The sequence below is a fragment of the Mytilus trossulus genome, chromosome 1 (genome assembly GCF_036588685.1).
Source record: "Mytilus trossulus isolate FHL-02 chromosome 1, PNRI_Mtr1.1.1.hap1, whole genome shotgun sequence".
NCBI classification, from domain to species: domain Eukaryota; kingdom Metazoa; phylum Mollusca; class Bivalvia; order Mytilida; family Mytilidae; genus Mytilus; species Mytilus trossulus.
In genome coordinates this window covers 99,457,978-99,478,980 of record NC_086373.1, presented here as the reverse complement: position 1 = coordinate 99,478,980, position 21,003 = coordinate 99,457,978, and the positions used below count along the sequence as shown (strand labels likewise).

At 31.3% G+C, this 21,003-nt stretch overlaps 2 protein-coding genes across 2 annotated transcripts; both read right to left on the bottom strand.

The window, feature by feature from the left end:
• Positions 1-2,903: 2,903 nt before the first annotated feature.
• On the bottom strand, positions 2,904-7,875 carry LOC134693381 (XK-related protein 6-like). Its single transcript, XM_063554173.1, has 4 exons — positions 7,770-7,875; positions 5,781-6,515; positions 5,312-5,520; positions 2,904-3,791 (listed from the first exon to the last, which is right to left on the bottom strand). Exons 2-4 carry the CDS (start codon positions 6,341-6,343, stop codon positions 3,214-3,216), a joined length of 1,350 nt encoding a protein of 449 aa, XP_063410243.1. The 5' UTR covers positions 6,344-6,515; positions 7,770-7,875; the 3' UTR covers positions 2,904-3,213.
• Positions 7,876-8,975: 1,100 nt separating this feature from the next.
• Positions 8,976-19,889, bottom strand: LOC134705216 (uncharacterized). Its single transcript, XM_063563982.1, has 6 exons — positions 19,086-19,889; positions 18,026-18,234; positions 17,040-17,638; positions 11,300-12,069; positions 10,609-10,817; positions 8,976-9,942 (listed from the first exon to the last, which is right to left on the bottom strand). Exons 1-6 carry the CDS (start codon positions 19,691-19,693, stop codon positions 9,323-9,325), a joined length of 3,015 nt encoding a protein of 1,004 aa, XP_063420052.1. The 5' UTR covers positions 19,694-19,889; the 3' UTR covers positions 8,976-9,322.
• Between the last annotated feature and the right edge of the window lie 1,114 nt (positions 19,890-21,003).

Genomic DNA, 21,003 nt, shown 5'->3' with positions numbered 1-21,003 from the left:
ATGTTGTGTCATGTATACTATTGTTTTTCTGTTTGTATTTTCATTTTTAGCCATGGCGTTGTCAGTTTGTTTTAGATTTATGAGTTTGACTGTCCCTTTGGTATCTTTTGTCCCTCTTTTGATGAGGATATGAAAAAAATTTGACTAGTTATTGAGACAATCGCAAATTATTTCCGTTCCTTACAGACTATACTATAGGTGGAAATTATGGAAAAGAGAATGCTTTCCCTTTTTGTTGGAGTAAGTATTTCCAAAGTATGTGGTTAAGTCTTGTCTGTGGTGTGATTTGCACTTTTTGTGCTGACATGAATTCTCATTGATATTGTTATGGTTATAAATTTACTGTTTACAAATTTTTCAATTTTTTGAAATACTAAAGCTTTTCTACCTCAGGCATAGATTACCTTAGCTGTATTTGGCAAAACTTTTAGGAATTTTGGTCCTCAATGATCGTCAACTTCGTACTTTATTTGGCCTTTTTAATTTTTTTGATTCGAGCGTCACTGATGAGTCTTTTGTAGACGAAACGCGCGTCTGGCGTATACTAAATTTAGTCCTGGTATCTATGATGAGTTTATTTGCTTGTGGACGAGAAGTTATGGTTTTACGAATGATTTGCGTTGGTTATTATTTATGAACTCAAAATCCCAGCTACATTATAATGCGTCTGTCCAAGGCAAGATATCCCGTCAAGTTTTGTCCTAATATTCAAAGAAATAATGAGAAGTAGCTAACATCATCCTTTAATTTTCTGGTCCACTATACAGGTGATGTCCTCTCACTAAATGAATTAAAGGTGGCTGTTGAATCATGCTCTATCATATTAAACAATAAATAATTGATGAAACAGATACACAATTTGACTTTCACTTAGAAATTGACCATGAGGATCGGTTGAAAACATGAATTCACAACGAAAGAGATAATTTCAGTTTTGGCCAATTGTTTACTTTCCATTTCTATGTAGCAATATTCCAACAACGCGTGCATACGAAATATATATCTCCCAGTTGATCCAATATTTTTTTTTTATCTTTTGCCTCTCTTTGACTTCTAAATATTCTGTTTTATGCATACCCTGTTAATCCACACAATCTATATTCTTGATAAGTACATTCAAAACCCTTAGTTTTGATCTGTATAATCTAAAATTAATTCATTCGATTGTTGTTTTCTGATATAGTAAGTTACAATTGCCTCAAATGTACAACTTGATGTTTGGGATAACTTACTTAACACTGATACTCTGTCTGTATATCAAAACGCACATGACAAAGAATGCCTGACAGCTTCTCTTAAACTTGAATATGGAACTCATTCCCAACCTTTATGAAATTGTTTCTAAACCTAATGGTATAGAAACACATGACAGCTCTATGACCTGATCAGCAAACTTTCACTACAACATTCTGTGTTGTCACTCTCCCACTCCTAAAATTTTGGAAACAACCTTTGATGATAGAAATATAACTGCTAATCCTTTGGAAAAGAATTTTACTCTCGACAAATTTTTCAAAACTTCTCCAATCTCTACTACTTATACATCGAGATTGTCATAAGCGGTCATCTTAATACCAGAATCTATGACAAACGGCGGAGACGATCTTAATTTTACAATCAGCAATAACCCACACCTTTTTTCACCTGCAGATGGGTTTTACATTTCGCAGCTCAGAAGATATTCAAGAGCTTGCAGCTACCACTTAGACTTGTCTTAAAAAATGTCACCAGTGTCTGAGTAAATAGTTGATTAACCAGGTCATCGTCAAAGAACGTCTCGTCTTTAAAAAAAGTGCATTTGAAGATACCAAACCTTGTTGATAAATATTCCATATCAACTTCACAAATACCAGTTATAAACGATGGTCTTGAAGTATAGATTCTAGGTACAGACGTTATTTATTATCTTAAGTACGTGTTATAGTGTTCCTCTAATTTTCTTTTTTAATAAATCATTACTTTTACTCTTTAATTTATTCTTGGTTATATCCATTTGACGTGGCTCGGTACTTATACATCCCATCAATGCGTTATTTTCGATTTAGCCACTCAATTGTGGACCCGTTTTGAACTTTCCTCAGAGTTGTGGTTGTTATCTCACTTTTAAGGATCAGAGTTTCAAATAAGCTCATGATAGATATTTGCACTTAGGGCTCATGATGAAATTAAATCCAGAAAAACGCTTCTGATGCACTAAATTTATAAAATGTTGTTTTCATTAATAGCACTTGGTCGAAACTACGTTGTTGGGCTGGGTTTTTTTCTTCTTAAAAATATCTACTTATTGAAAGATGTGAAAGAAATGCGAAAAATAAATAAACTAAAATACTACTACGCTTATCGAAATTTGACCGTAGCTGAATTTTACTTTTCTTTTTATGACCCTTTTGGTCATAACGATTCTAATGTTTCTTCGTTCTTATACATCACCGTTATTTAATGTTTTGAGTTATAATAACATAAACAGTATAAATTTTACTACAATATTTGCAAATTTGGACAATTTATTAAATGTCCGTGATGCTCGAGACAAGTATACTATAATATACTTAAAACGCTAAATAAAACACTAAATAGCTGATAAAACCAAAAAGTACCAAATGTGAATAAAAAAAACATAAGAAAATAAAAATATGATGGGAATAATTTCCTTAGTTTAAAACGATTTCCACAATTAGATAAATGCAAGAGTCCTGTTTAAAATGATTCCCACAATTAGATAAATGCAAGAGTCCTTAAACCACTTACCTTCTCATATTAAAGACCATTGTTTAAGAGTAAAGTTTGATGTAACTATTGAGAAAATCAACATAACGCGTCAACTTGATGCTACATAATTTGGATTGATGCACTTAAAAGAAAAATATGGAATATCTGTTTTACGAATATTTATTTTAGATATTAATATAATAAATTGAAATGCAAATACTGGAATGAAATTGAAAACGATAAAAGGGAATTTGTCAAAGACACAAGCACAAGTCCACAAATTGAATTTCTAGTTTGTTTACCTTTTTTTCCAAATGAGAATATTACCTAAACAGAATAACATGCATGGCCAAAATAATACAAAGTAATACAGACCACATTAACAAGCAGGACTTAAATCCTCGGATAATACATATACATAAAAACAAAGAATGAAGATCAATTCATTGTTATAATAAATTGATAGAGATGGAATGGTATTTGACATTGAAATCTATAAATGTTTTAACAAAGCCAAATGTGTGTATGTTCAGGATGGACACATTTATAATACAATATTTGAACAATAATCTGAACTAACATGCATGTAGGTACTGTAACGATTACAGCGAGGTAAACCCATTCTCTTCTATGATGTGTAAAGTATGCCCATAGTATTAACATAATGATGTTTTCTACAAATGTTACAAAATAATAAAACATAGCTCTGTATCGAGTTTTACCCTTTTGTACATTCTGGAAACAAAATATCAATACATATCCAATTACAATATAATGAACAATTTTATCTCTCATTTTATCATACATTTCTTGATTCTGACGCCCAACCCAAAGTGACATTAAGATCCAATGAATACCTGTTGCTACAAGCATGTGATAGCCAAACTGAGCTGCAGAAAGTGATAATAGGATTATTCTTGGTGCAACTTCACAGGATTTCCAGATATAGTAGAAAATCACTGCTAAGAGGGATAGTTTCCTTTCCTTTCTATTATATGATAACCTGAGTGCCTTTTGATAAGATACCAACGACCAGGATACTCCAATACCAGATCCAATCATTGATGCAGGTCGAACGATTTCTACAAGATAAAAACAAATTAATGCTAAATAAACTTTTTTCTAGAATTTAAAAGTTCAGTCATCACACAGGAATGTAAATTCATATATATATATACGACGAAAGAGAGATGTTCCCTTACGTTATTGTTAATTTTCCTTTTTTGACGGATCTCTTCTGTTTGCCCATTTTCTTTTGGTGTGTATGTTTCCCAACTAGATCAATATGGCCATGTATTTAGTCAGACGTTTAACATGAACGAAATTTTTATCCAGTTCAATCATTCAACCTTGAATTCGTAATGAATTACATTGAACGTTTACTTAATTCTTTTTTCATATACAAACAATTGGTTTACAAAATTGGCTGTACTTTTATCATTATTATTTTAAACGGGCCATTCCATTCGTATTTGCATCCTGATGTTGTTTAAAGACTCCGTTTAATTTAGAAACGATAATTCTCAACGCATTTGTCCTTTAAATAAACTTACTGTTAAATGTGTCATGTTAAAACTCTGCACATGATGTTATTGGTTACTACTAAAATTGATTTGTTTTTGTTTATGAATTAACGCATACCTCATAAGTTTTGATAAACAGTAGTGAAAACTTATGGTTTACATCCTGTCGATTCTATGTACTATGAGTATTCTTAGATCGGTCATTTGTATCTTGCATCTTTGTGTTAGTCCTTTATTCGTTTCATGCAAATATGACGAGTCAAGCAATTTCCAAAGGATTTCTACAGTTTGCAGTTATATTTGTGCTGTCCAAACTAGGGGGTATAAGTATAGATACCAAAACATTTTTACCACTTTACATTCTGTATGAAAGAGGGACGAAAGATACCGGAGGGAAAGTCAAACTCATAAATGGAAAATAAACTGACAACGCCTGGCTAAAAATGAAAGAAGACAAACATATATATGAAACTCTCCTATATCAGGATCCTGTAGTTCAACTATTGCGATGTTTGCTGTCTGTCAGATGTGGGTTTTTTTATTGGGATTTCACCATTGTTGAAGACCGTCCGGTGACCTGTTATTGTGTAAGCCATATCATTAAAACTTTGGTAGTAAATTGTCTCATTGTCAATCATACCTGCTTTTTCAATGTTTGAAATCGTCCATTCTTAAAACGTAACACATTTGATCTGTCTGCAATGGATTGTCAAGTACCCCTATTCCAAAAAGAAAATGTTATTTTAACTTCGTTCATTTTGCGTTTATCGCAAATCATATGGTAAATATAACAGAACAACCCATTTATTTTTTTCCCCACACATTCCTTCTTGTTACAGGCCCATTTTTTTCATACATATTTATAATTTAATATATACATGAAAAAATATGTACTTAACTTTTTACCTCATGTGCTGGTCGATATTATACTAAGGCATGAAGGACCTTCAAGGTATAATAAAAAAAAATTCAAAGGCGTGCCTGTGATATTTTTCATCAAGAAGTGTTTTTGTCGTTCATATTTACGAATACAGTAATAAGGAACTTCAAATCTATTATAAACCACAAATATGACTTACGCATCATTGGTCCATCGTTGTTAACTTCTGTCATTATTATGTATATCTGTAAAACTAGCTGTGGGGCAGATTCTAGGAAAGCTTCAATCATCCTTAGCATTGCAGCATCTGCATTTTCACATAATACCATTTTATAGAAATAACGTCTTTTACTTTCAGTTAATGATCCCGACTTGCTTTTAAATCCATAGTGAATATATTCCACATTTCTATAATATAAAGAATGCTTCATAATGTCTTGAACACACGTGAAAACAATATTTTTGTGGTAAATTATAATTAAGGTAAAAGCAATAACAAAAAAGAGCAGTAAGAACGATCAGAAGGAAACACATAAGTAAATTGACATATTACAATTATGATTCATAAATATTATGAGGGCTTTAAAGTTTAGACTTAACTTTTGCCACCAGTCAACACAAAGAAAGCGAAACGAGCAAAATATGAAAAAATCATACAAATAGCTTACCTGACAACAGGTCCAAGCAAAAAAGGTAAAGAAAACAAAATTCTTAAAATCCATACTAGTTTCTTTGTTGGCCTTTGACTGTTCTTTTCTTTGATATAGTCATTATAGTACCAGGAGATATTGATGGCATTCAATACTAGATGAGGAAGGATGATCAATGATATAGTAAATACAAACGGAATCCATCTTTGAAACCGATAATATTCTTCAGCAAGAACCACGTCTGAAATTACATCAAATAGGAAAAAGACTATTGACAAAACTGATGCAAGTAGGTCTATGCCACGGAACGGAAAGGGATATTTCTCGGAACTGGAGTAATCAGGCGTGCAATCATTCCTACAGCAGCTTTTTGGATTGACTTCATTGATATTGTTATCTATCGTTGGATCACTTCCATCTATGCCGTCAACAATAAGTGGACTGTTTGTATCAATGATATTTGGTTTAGACTGCCTACAATGTGGTCCATCAACATCGTCTTGTCCCTCTGTATGATCTCCACTTTCATTACCGACTTCATATTTCACCCTTCTATCGTATGGAAACTTTATGCTTACCATTTTGTCATCACAAATATTTTTCAACTCTTTTATCTCAGATTATCACCAAATTGACCAGCATCTTATCGTCCAAAAATCAGAAATATTTATGGAATCCTGATTGGCACAATGAAGGTCACAAAATGAATGTCGACTTGCATGGAGTCATCGCCTTCTTTTGTTTCATTCATATCTAAAAATAACAAGATGTGTACTATGATAGCTGATCATTTAAACATCCTGCTAAACATACCAATAGACTGGTGTACTGTTCTTGGCTCGGTTCTTGGTACTAGTATTTAAAACAGTTTTAATTAAAAGTAAACAGTTTTTTTGTCTTAATTGCGAGTAATGCTGCGTAATCATAATATTAAGAAATCAAGTATCATTTATAGTTCAAAGACAAATTAAAAGCAGTGATGTTTGTGTGATTTGATTACCGGAAACAATTTCGCTAGATAAGTATGGCCCAATTGTGGATTTTCTGTCGGGTCAGTCATATCATATCTTAAAAATTACTTAGTCTAGTAAACATATTTAATTTGCAAAAAGGGATTAGACACAATATATAAAAACTTACATTTTGTGACGTCCTCTCCCTATTAAAATTACTACATAATAATACTACATATATATATATACGTATATGTATATGCTCGAAAACGGGCCCTTTATTGGGATTTAATATATATTCTTATTCTGACCCTTTTTATTTATCTTATCATGAAAATTAAATAACACGAACAGTGCCAATTTTACCCCACCAAATATATGTTACCGAGATAAATTCAAAGAAAAGTACTCGTTCAAAATGACATCATGGCTTTCTTTACACACAATTTATACAAGATAATAAGGGGAATCCTAATTGTAAGTCATCTTTATGTCTACCATGTGCACACGTTCTTCTATATATAAATGTTGCATGAATGGCAATTTTTTAAAAGTTCAGAGAGTGATTAGTTTTTATATACGTAAATATCTCGATTACAGAAATGAGATTTAATCTTCCTAATTAATTTCATTATGTTGTATTCATTGTTATAATGTACTGAAATATGGGCCGAAGCCAATTACTTATATTGTAATTGTGGTTGTACCAATAAAATATTTGTATTTGTAAAAATGCAATTCAAGCCTTTGTCTTTTGTCATGGAATTGTCTGTTTTAATCGACTAATGTTTTTTTATTGACATCTTGGTGTTTTTCTCCCTTCTGTGCTTATTATTAACAGAGCAATCTAAATTGAAACAGTCCGTGAATACTAATCTGTTCTTTCTTAAATTTTCACTTCACAAAATTAATGAAATGTTATGAATACTTTTAAAATGTCCTGCTTTTGAAGCGCCTTTCTGTGTTTACTTTCATCCGAAATGCTCAAAAAGCGCATTTGAAAGCCACGTATGAGCATTTATATGACAAAAAATTAACCAGTAAATGAACATACCTTAAGTGATGTTGTTGTCTATTGTGAAAAGTCTATATACTATCAATAGTAAAAATTTCAAAATTGATATCAGACCTGTAATTCCCGTCATGAAAATTATATTATCCTTTTTATCAGTTTTATTAAATAGGGCAACAGTCATTAAGTGCTTAGCTATCTGTATTGCAGTATACGCATACGTAATAGTTGAGTTCATTGATCCCCTATGTTCTTACGTTTGCATTTGATCATATTGTCTAACTAATAATATACATTTATAGCCCTAAATAAAACTGAAATAAGGTAAAAATGCATTTAAAAAAATTAGAAATTCACCCACTGTGAATACGTACACTGGGATACTGTAAGCAATATTTATAATGTCTAACTTTTTAAAGCATACTGTTTTGTTGTTCTGCTTTATTGTATTTGTATTTGTTTGTAACTATATATTGTCATAAATGTATATATAAATGTATATGTACTATGCCCCTTGAGGGTACCTCTTTTGGAAATAACAGATATTCTATTCTATTCGTACGATGCATGTGTTTTTATTTTTCATTTCAAACTTTATTTTTCATCTTCAACAGTTTATGAAAAATAAACAGATAACGAAATCCGTGATCATCCTGCAAAGTCAAGAAACATGGTTTGTATTGAATAAGATTAATTATAATCTAAAACTAGTTTTTTTAATATCAATTGATAGGAAACGAATTGTTCTTTAATTTAAATTTTCTTTCCACCCTATGACTTTAAAATTTAACTTATCTTTAGATCAGTTTCAATGAGAGGAAGACTGATATTACAATCGTTTGATGTGTTAAAGCTTTTGATTTTGCAATTTGATTAGGGACTTTCCGTTTTTAATTTCCCTCAGAGTTCAGTATTTTTGTGATTTTACTTTTAAAATTATACTATCACCAGTTCTTCAGCTTTTATTATGCATTGGTCGATCATCGCAGCGTCACTGCCCCGTAATTCAATAGCGGTCCTTTTATTAATGTCATACAACACACTTGTCTTCTATCTGACAGATTATTTGATAAAGGCATCATTAAAAGATATTCCAATGTATCACTAAAACATATTCTTAAATAGACCTAAGCTCAAAAGATGGGTACATAATTTATAAAGATACGATTACGATTTGATCATTTATACAATGATTAGTTACCAATGTAGGTAAGAAGAAGACAAAAACGAAAGGACAACTATATAAATCACAAGTGATAGAAAAGCAGAAAAAGAAAAACGAATTTGAAACATTTTACAAATCATTACTAAGAAGACAATAGAATGACAAATACCCACCGAACCAAAACAGGGGTGATCTCAGGTGATTTTGGAGAGTAACTAACTGAAGTAAATATAGAACAGACTTTACAAATTCATTCATTTATGCTGTGATTAGAAAAATACAAAGTGTATTCATTGAAATATCTAGCCTAACAATGACAATGCTAATTAGGAAACTAATTATGTTGGGGATTATTGTTTTATTTATTTAATTCTTATATCATATTCTTAGCAGGAATACAATAATTGCATAACCAATAAATATGTTTTAATCATTCATTTAATGATCGTTTAGATGGTCTATTGGTTTGACATAATACAATTTCTTTATGACTTGGATGAATTAATTTATAATACAATAACTGGACAATAATCTGAATAACCATGAACAAAGGGACAGTACCAATAGCAGCAAGATAAAACCATTCACTTTTATGTTGTGTAAAATATGCCCACAGTATCAACATGATAATGTTTTCTGAAAATGTTACAAAGTAATAAAACATGGCTCTGTATCGAGTTTTACCCTTTTGCACATTTTGGAAACAAAATATCAAAACATATCCGAAAACAATATTAAATATCCATTTCTCTCTAGAAGTTTTATTCATCATTTCCTGCTTTTGACATCCTAGCCAAATTGACATAGCAACCCAATGAAGACCTATAGGTACTACTAGTATTTGAAAACCGAACTGAGCTGCAAATAATGCTAACACTATCGTTCTAGGTGCAACTTCACAAGCTCTCCATATATAGTAGAAAATCACACCACAGGCAGATATTCCCTGTTCCTTTATATTATGTGAGGCTCTGAGGGCCTTATGATAGGACACCAACGTCCAGGAGACTCCGACCCAAGATCCAAACATGGCTGCTACTCGAACAATTTCTACAAAATATTATGAAATCATGAAATAACAGTAAAGACATATTATTTCATATAGAACTACATTACATCTTATCATTGAAATTTTTTTTGTCGGTTATCAGAAAAGTTTTTCACATCCTGTATTAACCACACACACACTAAAGGTTTCGTATGAAAACGATTTCATTTTTTATATGAATAAGGGCGTTTGTTTTCTCGTTAAAAGGGTTTAGCATTGCCTTATCTGAACCTTTTATAGCTGATTATACGGGATGGGCTTTGCTCATTGATGAAGGCCGTACGGTGACCTATAGTTGTTAATGACTGTGTCATTTTGGTCTCTTGTGGACAGTTATCTCATTGGCAATAATATCACATCTTTTTTTTTAGAAAGTGTTTTTAAAATATAAGTTATCTACTTGTTTGACATTTAAGTTTGAACATAATTTTGTTCAATTAATTGTGAAACACATCTGCCAATATTTTTCACATCATATGTCAATTTCCTATACAGATACAATTTGTCAAATGCACGATATATTCAATGAAAAAAAAATCAGTGCAATAAACAAATTGTTTGTAAAACTTGTATCTGATCCTTTTGTCATTTTGAACAATAAAATATGTTTAACTAAAAAATTGCTTAAAACCTTACTGAACTAAAACATAAAATTAATATGTTCTTACGCATCAGTAGGTTGTCGTTCTGTGTTTCTGTCATAATTATGTATAATTGCAGAACAAGTTGTGGAGCAGATTCTAGGAAAGCTTCAAACATCCTTAACATCGCAGCATCTGCATCTTCGTATAAAACATTTTGATAGAAATAACTTCTTCTACCGTCCGACAATGATGCAGATCTACTTTTACAGCCATAATAGATGTATTCAACATTTCTACAATGAATACAAAACGTTATTTACTTCTATTTACATTTCATTATGCAAGCATAACGAAGATTTGAAAAGTATCAAAAGAAAACGTCAAATAGCTCAAAGAAGTTATTGGGTATAGAAATGTATTCTAACTGAAAAATAATAGAACAAAATAAAGAATGCGATGTGTCAATATATAAAGTTCAGTTGCGTAAGGCAATAGAAGAATATAGATATTTCGAGCAAAAAGCTTTACCAATGTCACACACTTATTCAAAGAAAAAACAATAAGAATAAAATTACTAGTTTATTCAATGTTTTTTTTATTTATTTAAAATGAGGACGGGAAATTTAGATTGCTAATGAAAAAGAGATATTTTAAATAGGAGAAACCCTTTTTACTTCCAACATACCATCCATGGATCTTGATATATTCTTAACGTGCAGAGAGTGTGGTGCTTATAAAACAAAAACACAGAAGCGTTTACATTATGAATGCTTACCTTACAATAGGACCAAGCATGAATGGTAAGGAAAGTACTACTCGTAAAAACCATTTCCAACCATGTGTTGTCTTTTCCTTCTTCTTTTCTGCCATATAGTCGCGATAATACCAGGATATATTGATCATATTCATGACAAGATGAGGAAAGAAGATGAGTGATGCTGTGAATGCGAATGAAATCCATCTTTGTAGACGGTAATATTCTTCAGCCAGAACTACATCTGATATCACATCATATAGGAAGAAGACCGTTGATAAAACTGTTGCAATTAAATCTAGTCCACGGAACAAAAAAGGATATTCTTCAGTGTTAAAATATACATTAGTTTTCCAACAATTATTTCCACAGCAGCATGTCAACGCAACACTTGTTGCTTTATCAAATCCTGACACATTTTTCTTAGTGTCTACATTTGTATCGTCATCTAAAATTGAATATCGTCCATCAAGTTCATCGTCATCGTGAGATCTGCTAATGTCAAGAAATTCATCCCCAGTACGTCTAGAAGGGGCAACTTTAAAATTTGTATTCTTATTAATATGGCGAGCATCACCTTCATCCTGACAACCTTCTGCATGGTATTTGTCTTTCGTCTGATTAGAGGTTATCGTCTTATCAACACTTGTAAGTTTAAGGTCTTTACCGTCAACTTCGTCAAATGTCTCATCTTTCTCATATTGCACTCTTCTGGTGTAAGGAAACTTTTTGGTTCCAATTTTTGGATATGCCTTTGCCATTCTTATTATATGCTCTACACCTTTTCTTAACTTTTCTTTTTAGAAAACCGTCTTATTTCTTAGAAATATAGCCATGCAAGCCTATTTTTATGATATTAATCCAGTGAAGTTATTCTTTTAAATCATTCCGAGAAATTAAAGCAGTGTTCGTCATACTACAAGAAATTAAATGTACTCCACACCGCAAATTGGTGGGATATCTATCTAGGTCATGTTTGGCTAGTTATACATGTATGATTAAACATCCTGTTAAAATCAAATTGTAAATATAATTATAGTCGTTGGTTTTTTAAATTAATTTTTAAAATTATATGTTATGTAAAGCGTTTTAATTATCGATTTTTTAGAGACTACAAAGAATTGTATAAATAAAGACAACAGTAGTATACCGCTGTTCAAAACACATAAATCCATGGACAAAAAACAAAATCGGGGTAACAAACTAAAACCGAGTGAAACGCATTAAATATAAGAGGAGAACAACGACACAACACTAAAATGTAACACACACAGAAACGGACCAAACATCAGACAAAATCCCACAGGAATAACAAGTATAACATCAGTATAACCTTCAGGTCATCTGTAGAGGTAAATGAGAATTAAAAAGGGTCAAATACACACATTAAAGAGGTGAAAATGAATTTTCATAGGCAATGAAGAATTTTCTTTGGAGAACAAGTCTTCATATCTTTCTAACACAAGTAAAATAAACATATGTTCCCTCTTTATGTAAATATCTTTAGCAATACCGATACGTAATTGGTAGACACTAACCCATGTAATACAGACAAAACTATCTTGTCTGACTTTACATGCATATAATGCAATTTTTTTTTTAAACAGCAATAGTATAGGCATTATCCAGTTGAGAATAATTTCAGACGAAAAAGAAAAAAAGTTAATTTTGTAAGGTATTGGTACGAGATCATCCCTATTTTTTGGTGGGGTTCGTGTTTTTATTCTTTAGTTTTCTATGGTGTGTCATGTGTACTATTGCTTGTCTGTTTGTCTTTTTCATTTTTAGCCATGGCGTTGTTATTTTGTTTTAGATTTATGAGTTTGACTGTCCCTTTGGTATCTTTCGTCCCTCTTTTAAAGTTGTTTTAATTTTGTAAGTGTACACTTTGTTTGGTAATTGATATTTTTTCAAGAAAGATTTAACACAGTATAGGTTTGAATGCCGACATGTTTGTGCTTTGTAAATAATATTTCCATAAAATATTGGATGTGAAATACATGAACATATTTTAAAGATGTCTGCATTTTGATTTATATTTACGAAAGATGTCCTTGTACCGATGATAAAATTAAGTTAATGTTTTGACTAGTTTGTGATATGGAAAACCCTGGTGTAATTATTTTACAGTAATACGTACTGAGATTTTTGTTGTTGAAATCAAATACGTTGTTTCATACACGAGCGAATCGAACAAGTTGAGATGTATAAACACCATAAGGTGGTGACAAGGGAACAATTTAGAATAATAATATGCATGTTGCATTCCTCTAAAATTTAATGTAATTCATTAACAGGCAAAGAACTGACCTGAGTTAATACATAATGTCTACCGTTGTTTTTTGAAATAGAAATTAGGTCCGAAATATTTGTATTGTTATTACGACCTTTTTTATGCGATTTATTCTATTCCCATGAGAACGCTTTTTACGAACTGTTTTTGAAACTATATCCATAATTGTAACAGAATCTGTTCTAGATATATTACTAATTCCCATGATATTGTCCTTAAGACCGAGAGGTCGTACAAATTTTGAATGAGATATCACAGGTTGCTTATTAACTACATCTTAAGGTTGAACTGTTAAATATATAAAAGGATGATTGTGTTTCTTAAATTGTTGATAAATGATATTTTGGATGAATGGGGTCTATTAAAACGATAAAGGTGTTCAGATAAATATCGTCCAGTCTCACCTTCATACTGAACACCGCATCTCAGTTTGTTTCATGTAAGTAAATATACAATACTGTGCGTTTTTTAAGTAATATCAGTTTCAAAATTTAAGAATGTGCGACCATTAACCTCACCATATTGTAGGTGGAAAGACAGTGACATGTAGGTGCACGTATAAATAGAAGGGAAACCACGATATTTGTTACAAAAAATAATAATTGATTTTGAAGATTGGGATGTGTAGATATATTGTGTTGGTATTTTCGATGTTATGCAACCTTACAGTTGTAAGGGTCTGTGGCACAATCCAGGTGGAGGCTTACGGTTGGAGCCGGAAACAACAAAAGGAAAGAAAACCATACTAGAATATAAAAAAAAACTCGATATTCATTTTAATAAACAATAAATTAAAGTAATTACAATATAACTTGAATGAACAATTTTAAAGTCAAAATAAACTGAAAACAACAAGAAAATACTTCATAAAATTCTGATTAAATATCATATAATAATTACAATAAATTAATAATAGCTGTTAAATTAAACCTTTGAATTAAAACATTAGTAAAAGAAGAGAGGGACGAAAGATATCAAAGGGACATTCAAACTCGTAAATCAAAAACAAATTGACAACGCCATGGCTAAAAATGAAAAAGCCAAACAGAAAAACAATAGTACACATGACACAACATAGAAAACTAAAGAATAAACAACACGAACCCCACCAAAAACTAGGGGTGATCTCAGGTGCTCCGGAAGGGTAAGCAGATCCTGCTCCACATGCGGCACCCGTCGTGTTGCTTATGTGATTACAAATCCGGTAAATAGTCTAATTCGGTAGGTCAAATTCATGAAAGGGAAGGAGATTGTAGTTACGACGTAAGGAACATATCCGATATCATTTGTGAAACGGTTATTCCATAACGGTCATCCAACTCGTGATGGCGTCCGTAAAATTTACTTTATCTAAATTTTTTTTTATCAAAATAAAATTAAAAGAACAAATTATTTTAAATCTAAATCAAAGATGCGCCTAAAATATCAAGAAACTCGCTATTAATTTCATAGCGGCTTGATCAGTTAATACACTAATACCTGAATGTCCTAGTAACCCTTAATTGACTGCAGTAAACAGGATTACCAAAAAATAATCAGGACAAAAAAGTGAACCAGGATAACGTAAAAAAATCCAACAGGATAACGAAACAATTTATGAATTATTAACAGAAATTAGAATGTCCAAATATAATTATGGTCCAAACCAGGCCAAAACTACAAGTTACATAAACAAAAATCTTCTTTAAGTTCTTATTTTGAAATTGCCAAATCATGTTTCAAATATGTTTATTTACATTTTCCAAACTTTTTGTAAAATATAAAACGATATACAACTTAAAATACATATAACGATGTATTTAAATAACATTATATATATATTAATTTAGATCTTAATTAAAAGTAACTATGGTACTAGTTTGTGCCAAAAAAGCTTGATATAAGTAAAGCTGCTATAACATAGGTTGACAGCTGTCTAAACTTTATGACATTTTTTTTTAACTTTGCTAGACATATAACCGGAGGTTAATTTTAAATATACTGCTTTTTAAATTGAAGGAGACAAGTTTTAAGTATAGAACAATTAAGATCAATTAAGATTAATTGCATATAAAATATTGTTAAGAGTAGATCCTACATACATTAAATAAATAATTAATTGTATCAAATATAATAAACTGGTGGAAGTTTCGTCCCCGAAGGTATCACCAGCCCAGTAGTCAGCACTTCGGTGTTGACATGAATATCAATTATATGGTCATTTTTATAAATTTCTTGTTACAAAACTTTCATTTTTCGAAAAACTAAGGATTTTCGTTATCCAAGAATAGATTACCTTATCCGTATTTGGCACAACTTTTTGGAATTTTGGGTCCTCAATGCTCTTCAACTTTGTACTTGTTTGGCTTTACAGCTATTTTGATTTGAGTGTTACTGATGAGTCTTGTGTAGACGAAACACGCGTCTTGTGTATAAAATTATAATCCTGGTACCTTTGATAACTATTTACACCACTGGGTCGATGTCACTGTTGGTGGACGTTTCGTCCCCGAGGGTATCACCAGCCCAGTAGTCAGCACTTCGGGGTTTACATATGGTCTTTTTAAATTTCCGGTTACAAAACTTTGAATTTTTCGCAAAACATTTGGAAATTTTGGCTCCTCAATGCTTTTCAGCTTTGTACTTGTTTGGCTATTTTGATTTAAGCGTCATTGATGAGTCTTGTGTAGGCGAAAAGCGCGTCTTGCGTATAAAATTATAGTCCTCGTACCTTTGATAACTATTTTTTACCATTTTGAAGATTCGTGATTCGTTTTTGTTACCGTTTTACCAATTGAAAGGAACAAAGAATTGCGTTCAGAATATGCACCAGCATACAGGAATATAATAGAGTAAATACGATTAAACTGTTCGATTAAAGACTAAAGATACTATGATCTTGGTTTTAAAGACAAAATTGTTTTGATCTATTTATTGTAACTGGTGATATGTCACTATACTTTAAACCAGTTTTTATGTAATATGTAATATATCTATCTATATAAATGCTGAATATTTAAATAAAGATTAAAAAAAATGTTTACTGGTCCTGGAATGTTCAGAATTAAAACGAGTGCAGCTCTTAGATTATTGAAGATTCTGAACATTATGAGTAACAATGGGGATTCAACATGATGAACATGATGAACTATTCAACTTTTAAAATATAATGGTTCATACATTATCTGAAACTTTTACCATATGAAAGTACTTGGATAAAAACAACAATGAAATAAATGACAAAAATAAAGGGATGACAAATTTATTTTTCACCAATATAAACTGCTTATTTATTGACACTTTCAACCGATAACATTTGGAATATCGACAAACATTTTGCGTTCCAAGTACAACTGGATATTGTTAACAAATAATATAATGGTTTCGGGGATGGTACACCTTGTAATATTACAACAGGGATATAATGGTTTTTTTTTGTGTACAATTGTTTTATTGAGTATTGGTAACTAAGAAGAGTTGTATGTTTTAATCGTCTTTTCTATGGTTAAGACAAGAAATAATATAATGGTTTCTGGGACGGTACCTCTTGTAATATAATAGAAGAGCTATACTGTGTACCATCATATTACATATAACAAACCCTATTATAGGATAGTAATACCAGTCTTCTCTGTGATCTGTAAAATGAGCCCAAGCGGCTATCATTACTAAGTTTTCCATATATGTAATGAAATAATATAATAATAACTTATAACGTGTACGGCCTTGTTGAACACTCTGATATGAAAGTATCAAAATATATCCCAAGACAATATTAAATATAATTTTTTCGAATCTTTTTGTGTAAACGTCAGGCTTCTGATATGCAACCCATACAGACATTATTATCCAGTGCGGTATGATAACAGCCAATAACGTATAATACTTGAACTGTGCTGCAAATACTGCGAAGACTATCATTCTTGGTCCAACTTCACATGTTCGCCAAAGGTAATATAAAATGGTGCCACGTGCTGAAACATCACTGTCTCTACTACTATGGGAGGCTCGTAGAGCATTCTGGTATGATACTAATGAACCTGACACACTAATCCAGGATCCAAAAATAGCAATTCCTTGAACAATACCTACAATACAGGACAATAAAAACAGAATGTTTTATAAAATTCAAGCAATTTTTTATTCAACACTTAAGCAAGATTGTCATATCATTTGTTTTGTAAAACATCTTGAAAATAAAAACATGACCTGATACTAGTTTTACATAATTAAGTTTGCCAATTTGTAGAGATCTGTCAAATTTATCAGCGTTTTCAACTCTTCAGTATGTGCTTCTGCTATTAACACATTAATTTTCTTTTTCGCTGTTTTCGAATGATAAATTGCCCAATTTCTATCAAGAATATTTCAATATTAAAAAAATGTAGCACAAAGAAAAAAGTAAGCAGCAAAGAAAAATACCATAAACTACTTAACTATCTTCAAATAAAACAGAAAGTTTAAAATTAATTTACGCAAGAGTATTGAGTCATCATGTGTATCCGTCAGTATTATATACATCTGTAGTATGAGTTGTGGAGCAGATTCTAGAAAAGCTTCAAACATTGTTAACATGGCAGCATCTGTATCTTCATAAATCATTTGTCTGTAATGGTATCTGGTGTCAAGTTGGCTGGCTTTCGCAGATCTGCTTTTAATTCCATGATACATGTACTCGATGTTTCTATAGAATAACACATAAAATAAACAGATTTAGAATTAATGTTTTATCAGATAAACGAAAAATATTCTTTGGAAGAATTTCAATTACTTGTATATCAGCCAGTGTCGGATTTTATCATAAAGAAAAAATATTAAACCTCATCGTTAATGTCGTAATTGGCGTGGTAACTATACGAATCAATACAACCCAGGCGACTAAATAAAAAAACTTTGTAAAATTTGCTTTACATGTACTTTATTCTTTACCATTTTCGTCCTGAACATGCATGACATATTTTCCACTGGACGTTAAGCAACCAACAATCAATCAATATTTACCATTTGCATTTTAAATGCTATTTGGTACATTGAAATAATCTGTGTACAAACACTTTAGAAGAAAATAATGTTCTTTTTTCCATATGCATTAAGTTTGTATGTTAATTAACAAGCGATATGTCAATGTCTGTTCGATTGTCGCTATTGCCACTCTTTCGTGCAATATATGTACCCATATATAAGAAACACCAAGAAAGGTGTTGGTATAGTTATTTGCTAATATATATTGTGTTCACAAGTTGTTTTATTGAATTGATAAAGCAAATGTAATATTCTTCGTGCTACAGACGTAGCACTTTATTTACAGTAATTCAAAATTTTATCATACTTTATAAAAATTGTCATTACTCGCCGTACAGAAAGATCAAACAATTTGATAGAGTGCTAGTACAAATAATAATGACGTCTTGCAAGGCTATTTTAATTTCTATTCTGGGACGCCTTCCACTGGAAAGGCTATTTTAATTTTTTCTAGAAGACGTCATAATTATTTGGACTCATGCAGTGCATGCATACTATCTATAGTTTGCTTACCTTGCAACAGGTCCGGAAAGCAAAGGCATCGAACAGAAAATTCGCAAAAACCAAACTGGAAAATTCGTGACTTCAAATTTTTTTCTCCTTTCTGCAATGAAGTCGCGAATGTACCAACTAATGTTTATCGAATTCATTATCAAAAGTGGGAACAAAATAAATGACGCTGTAAAGCCAAATGCTTCCCATCTTTTTAAGCGAAAGTATTCTTCAGCAAGATAAATATCCGATATTATATCGTAATAATAAAGAATGATACCTATGATGGTTCCTATAAGATGTTTGCCACGGAAAAGTAATGGATATTCTGTTTTATCAAATGCATTAGCATACTTCCAGCGTCTACCACCACAACAGCAATCTAACAATTTATTTGACAATGAATCCTCCGCAATATCTCTCCCGTCTAAGGTATCGCTACCAGGTGAGTCGTTATTTGAAGCACAGGAACGTGAAGATGCAATCAATGTTTCTGTGTCGGCATTAAGTTGTATGTCCCATTCGTGTAAATCAGTAAGATCTTCGTCATGTTCTTTTTCTCTACATGTTTGTTGTGCGAGCAAAGACTTAGCTGCTTCGTCGTCTTCGTCATTGACAAACCACTCCATTTCTTTTGACAATTTATTTTAAAAATCCGTGCTAATAGCAACTATTTTGTATATTTGTTGTTTTATGTAAATATTTCTGATATAAAATCCACGCAAGAATGACATTTTTTTCTAATGACAAATATTAATTGCCTCTTTTGAAATCCATGCATTAAAAAATCCTTTCATTATTATTTCATACGTTATTTACAATGTGTATTCGTCTGAAACGAATAAATTATGAATTTTTTAAACATTAAAAATGATTGAAATAGAAAAAATCATGTAATGATGTATGTTAATAGAAATAAGCTTAATCAGAGATTATTAGTAATCAGGGATTATATGTATAAATAAAGTCATCGTCGATATCAGGATTTAAATTTTGTATTTACGAAAGACGCGTTTTCCGTCAACAAAAGACTCATCAGTTATGCTCGAATTCAAAAACGTTAAACAAAAAAGTCAAATAAAGTACGAATTTGAAGAGCATTGAGGACCAAATTACTAAAAGTTTTGACAAATGCAGCTAATATAATCTATTCCTGATGTATAAAAGCCGAAGTTTTTCAAGAATTCAAAGTTTTGTCAACAGTTAATTTATGCATCAATTGTATTTTTTCAACAACTTTTAAACATAAATACTAATAGTTTCTTGCAACTTCTGGTCGGGTTTGTGTTGCTTTATATTTATTTTTTAATATGTTTTTCCTTTTATTGCCTATGCATTGTCAGTTTTCTTTTCTCTATTTATGAGTTGAAATATCGCTTTGATATCTTTCGCCTTTCTTTTCAAGAGCTTTGTCTAACATCTTTCCTTGAGATGATTTTTTAGATATAGGATTCTTATAATACTAAGTACAATTTTATCTCTCCTTTCTTCTTTTAATGTTTAGTTGTTGAGACCCTTTGCAAATAGTAAAAAAAAAGGTAAGGAAATTAAATAACTTACCTACTTTCTATTTGTTTACCATTTACAACATAAAGATTTTAACACTGTTTGTTTTATGGAAAAGATATAAAAAAAAAGATACTGTACTAGACTTTATTTTTTAAAAATCTGCACAGGATGAAAATTGTCTTGAATGATTTTCCATCTGTCTTGTTTCTGCTTTATCTTCAGTTGATTGTGAGAGGGGTTTCAGTAGGTACAATCGCATTAAGACATATCCCAGGAACAGGTTGAAGATCTGATCTGTCAACACTCTGCTCGTGATCTGTCTCCATCCTTCAGATTTGAGGTCATTGATGTTTAGGAGGGTGTCTGGGTTGTGGTCTAAGGCTAAGGACTGGGGAATTTTGGTTTACCAGTGGATTCTTGTGTGGTGTCT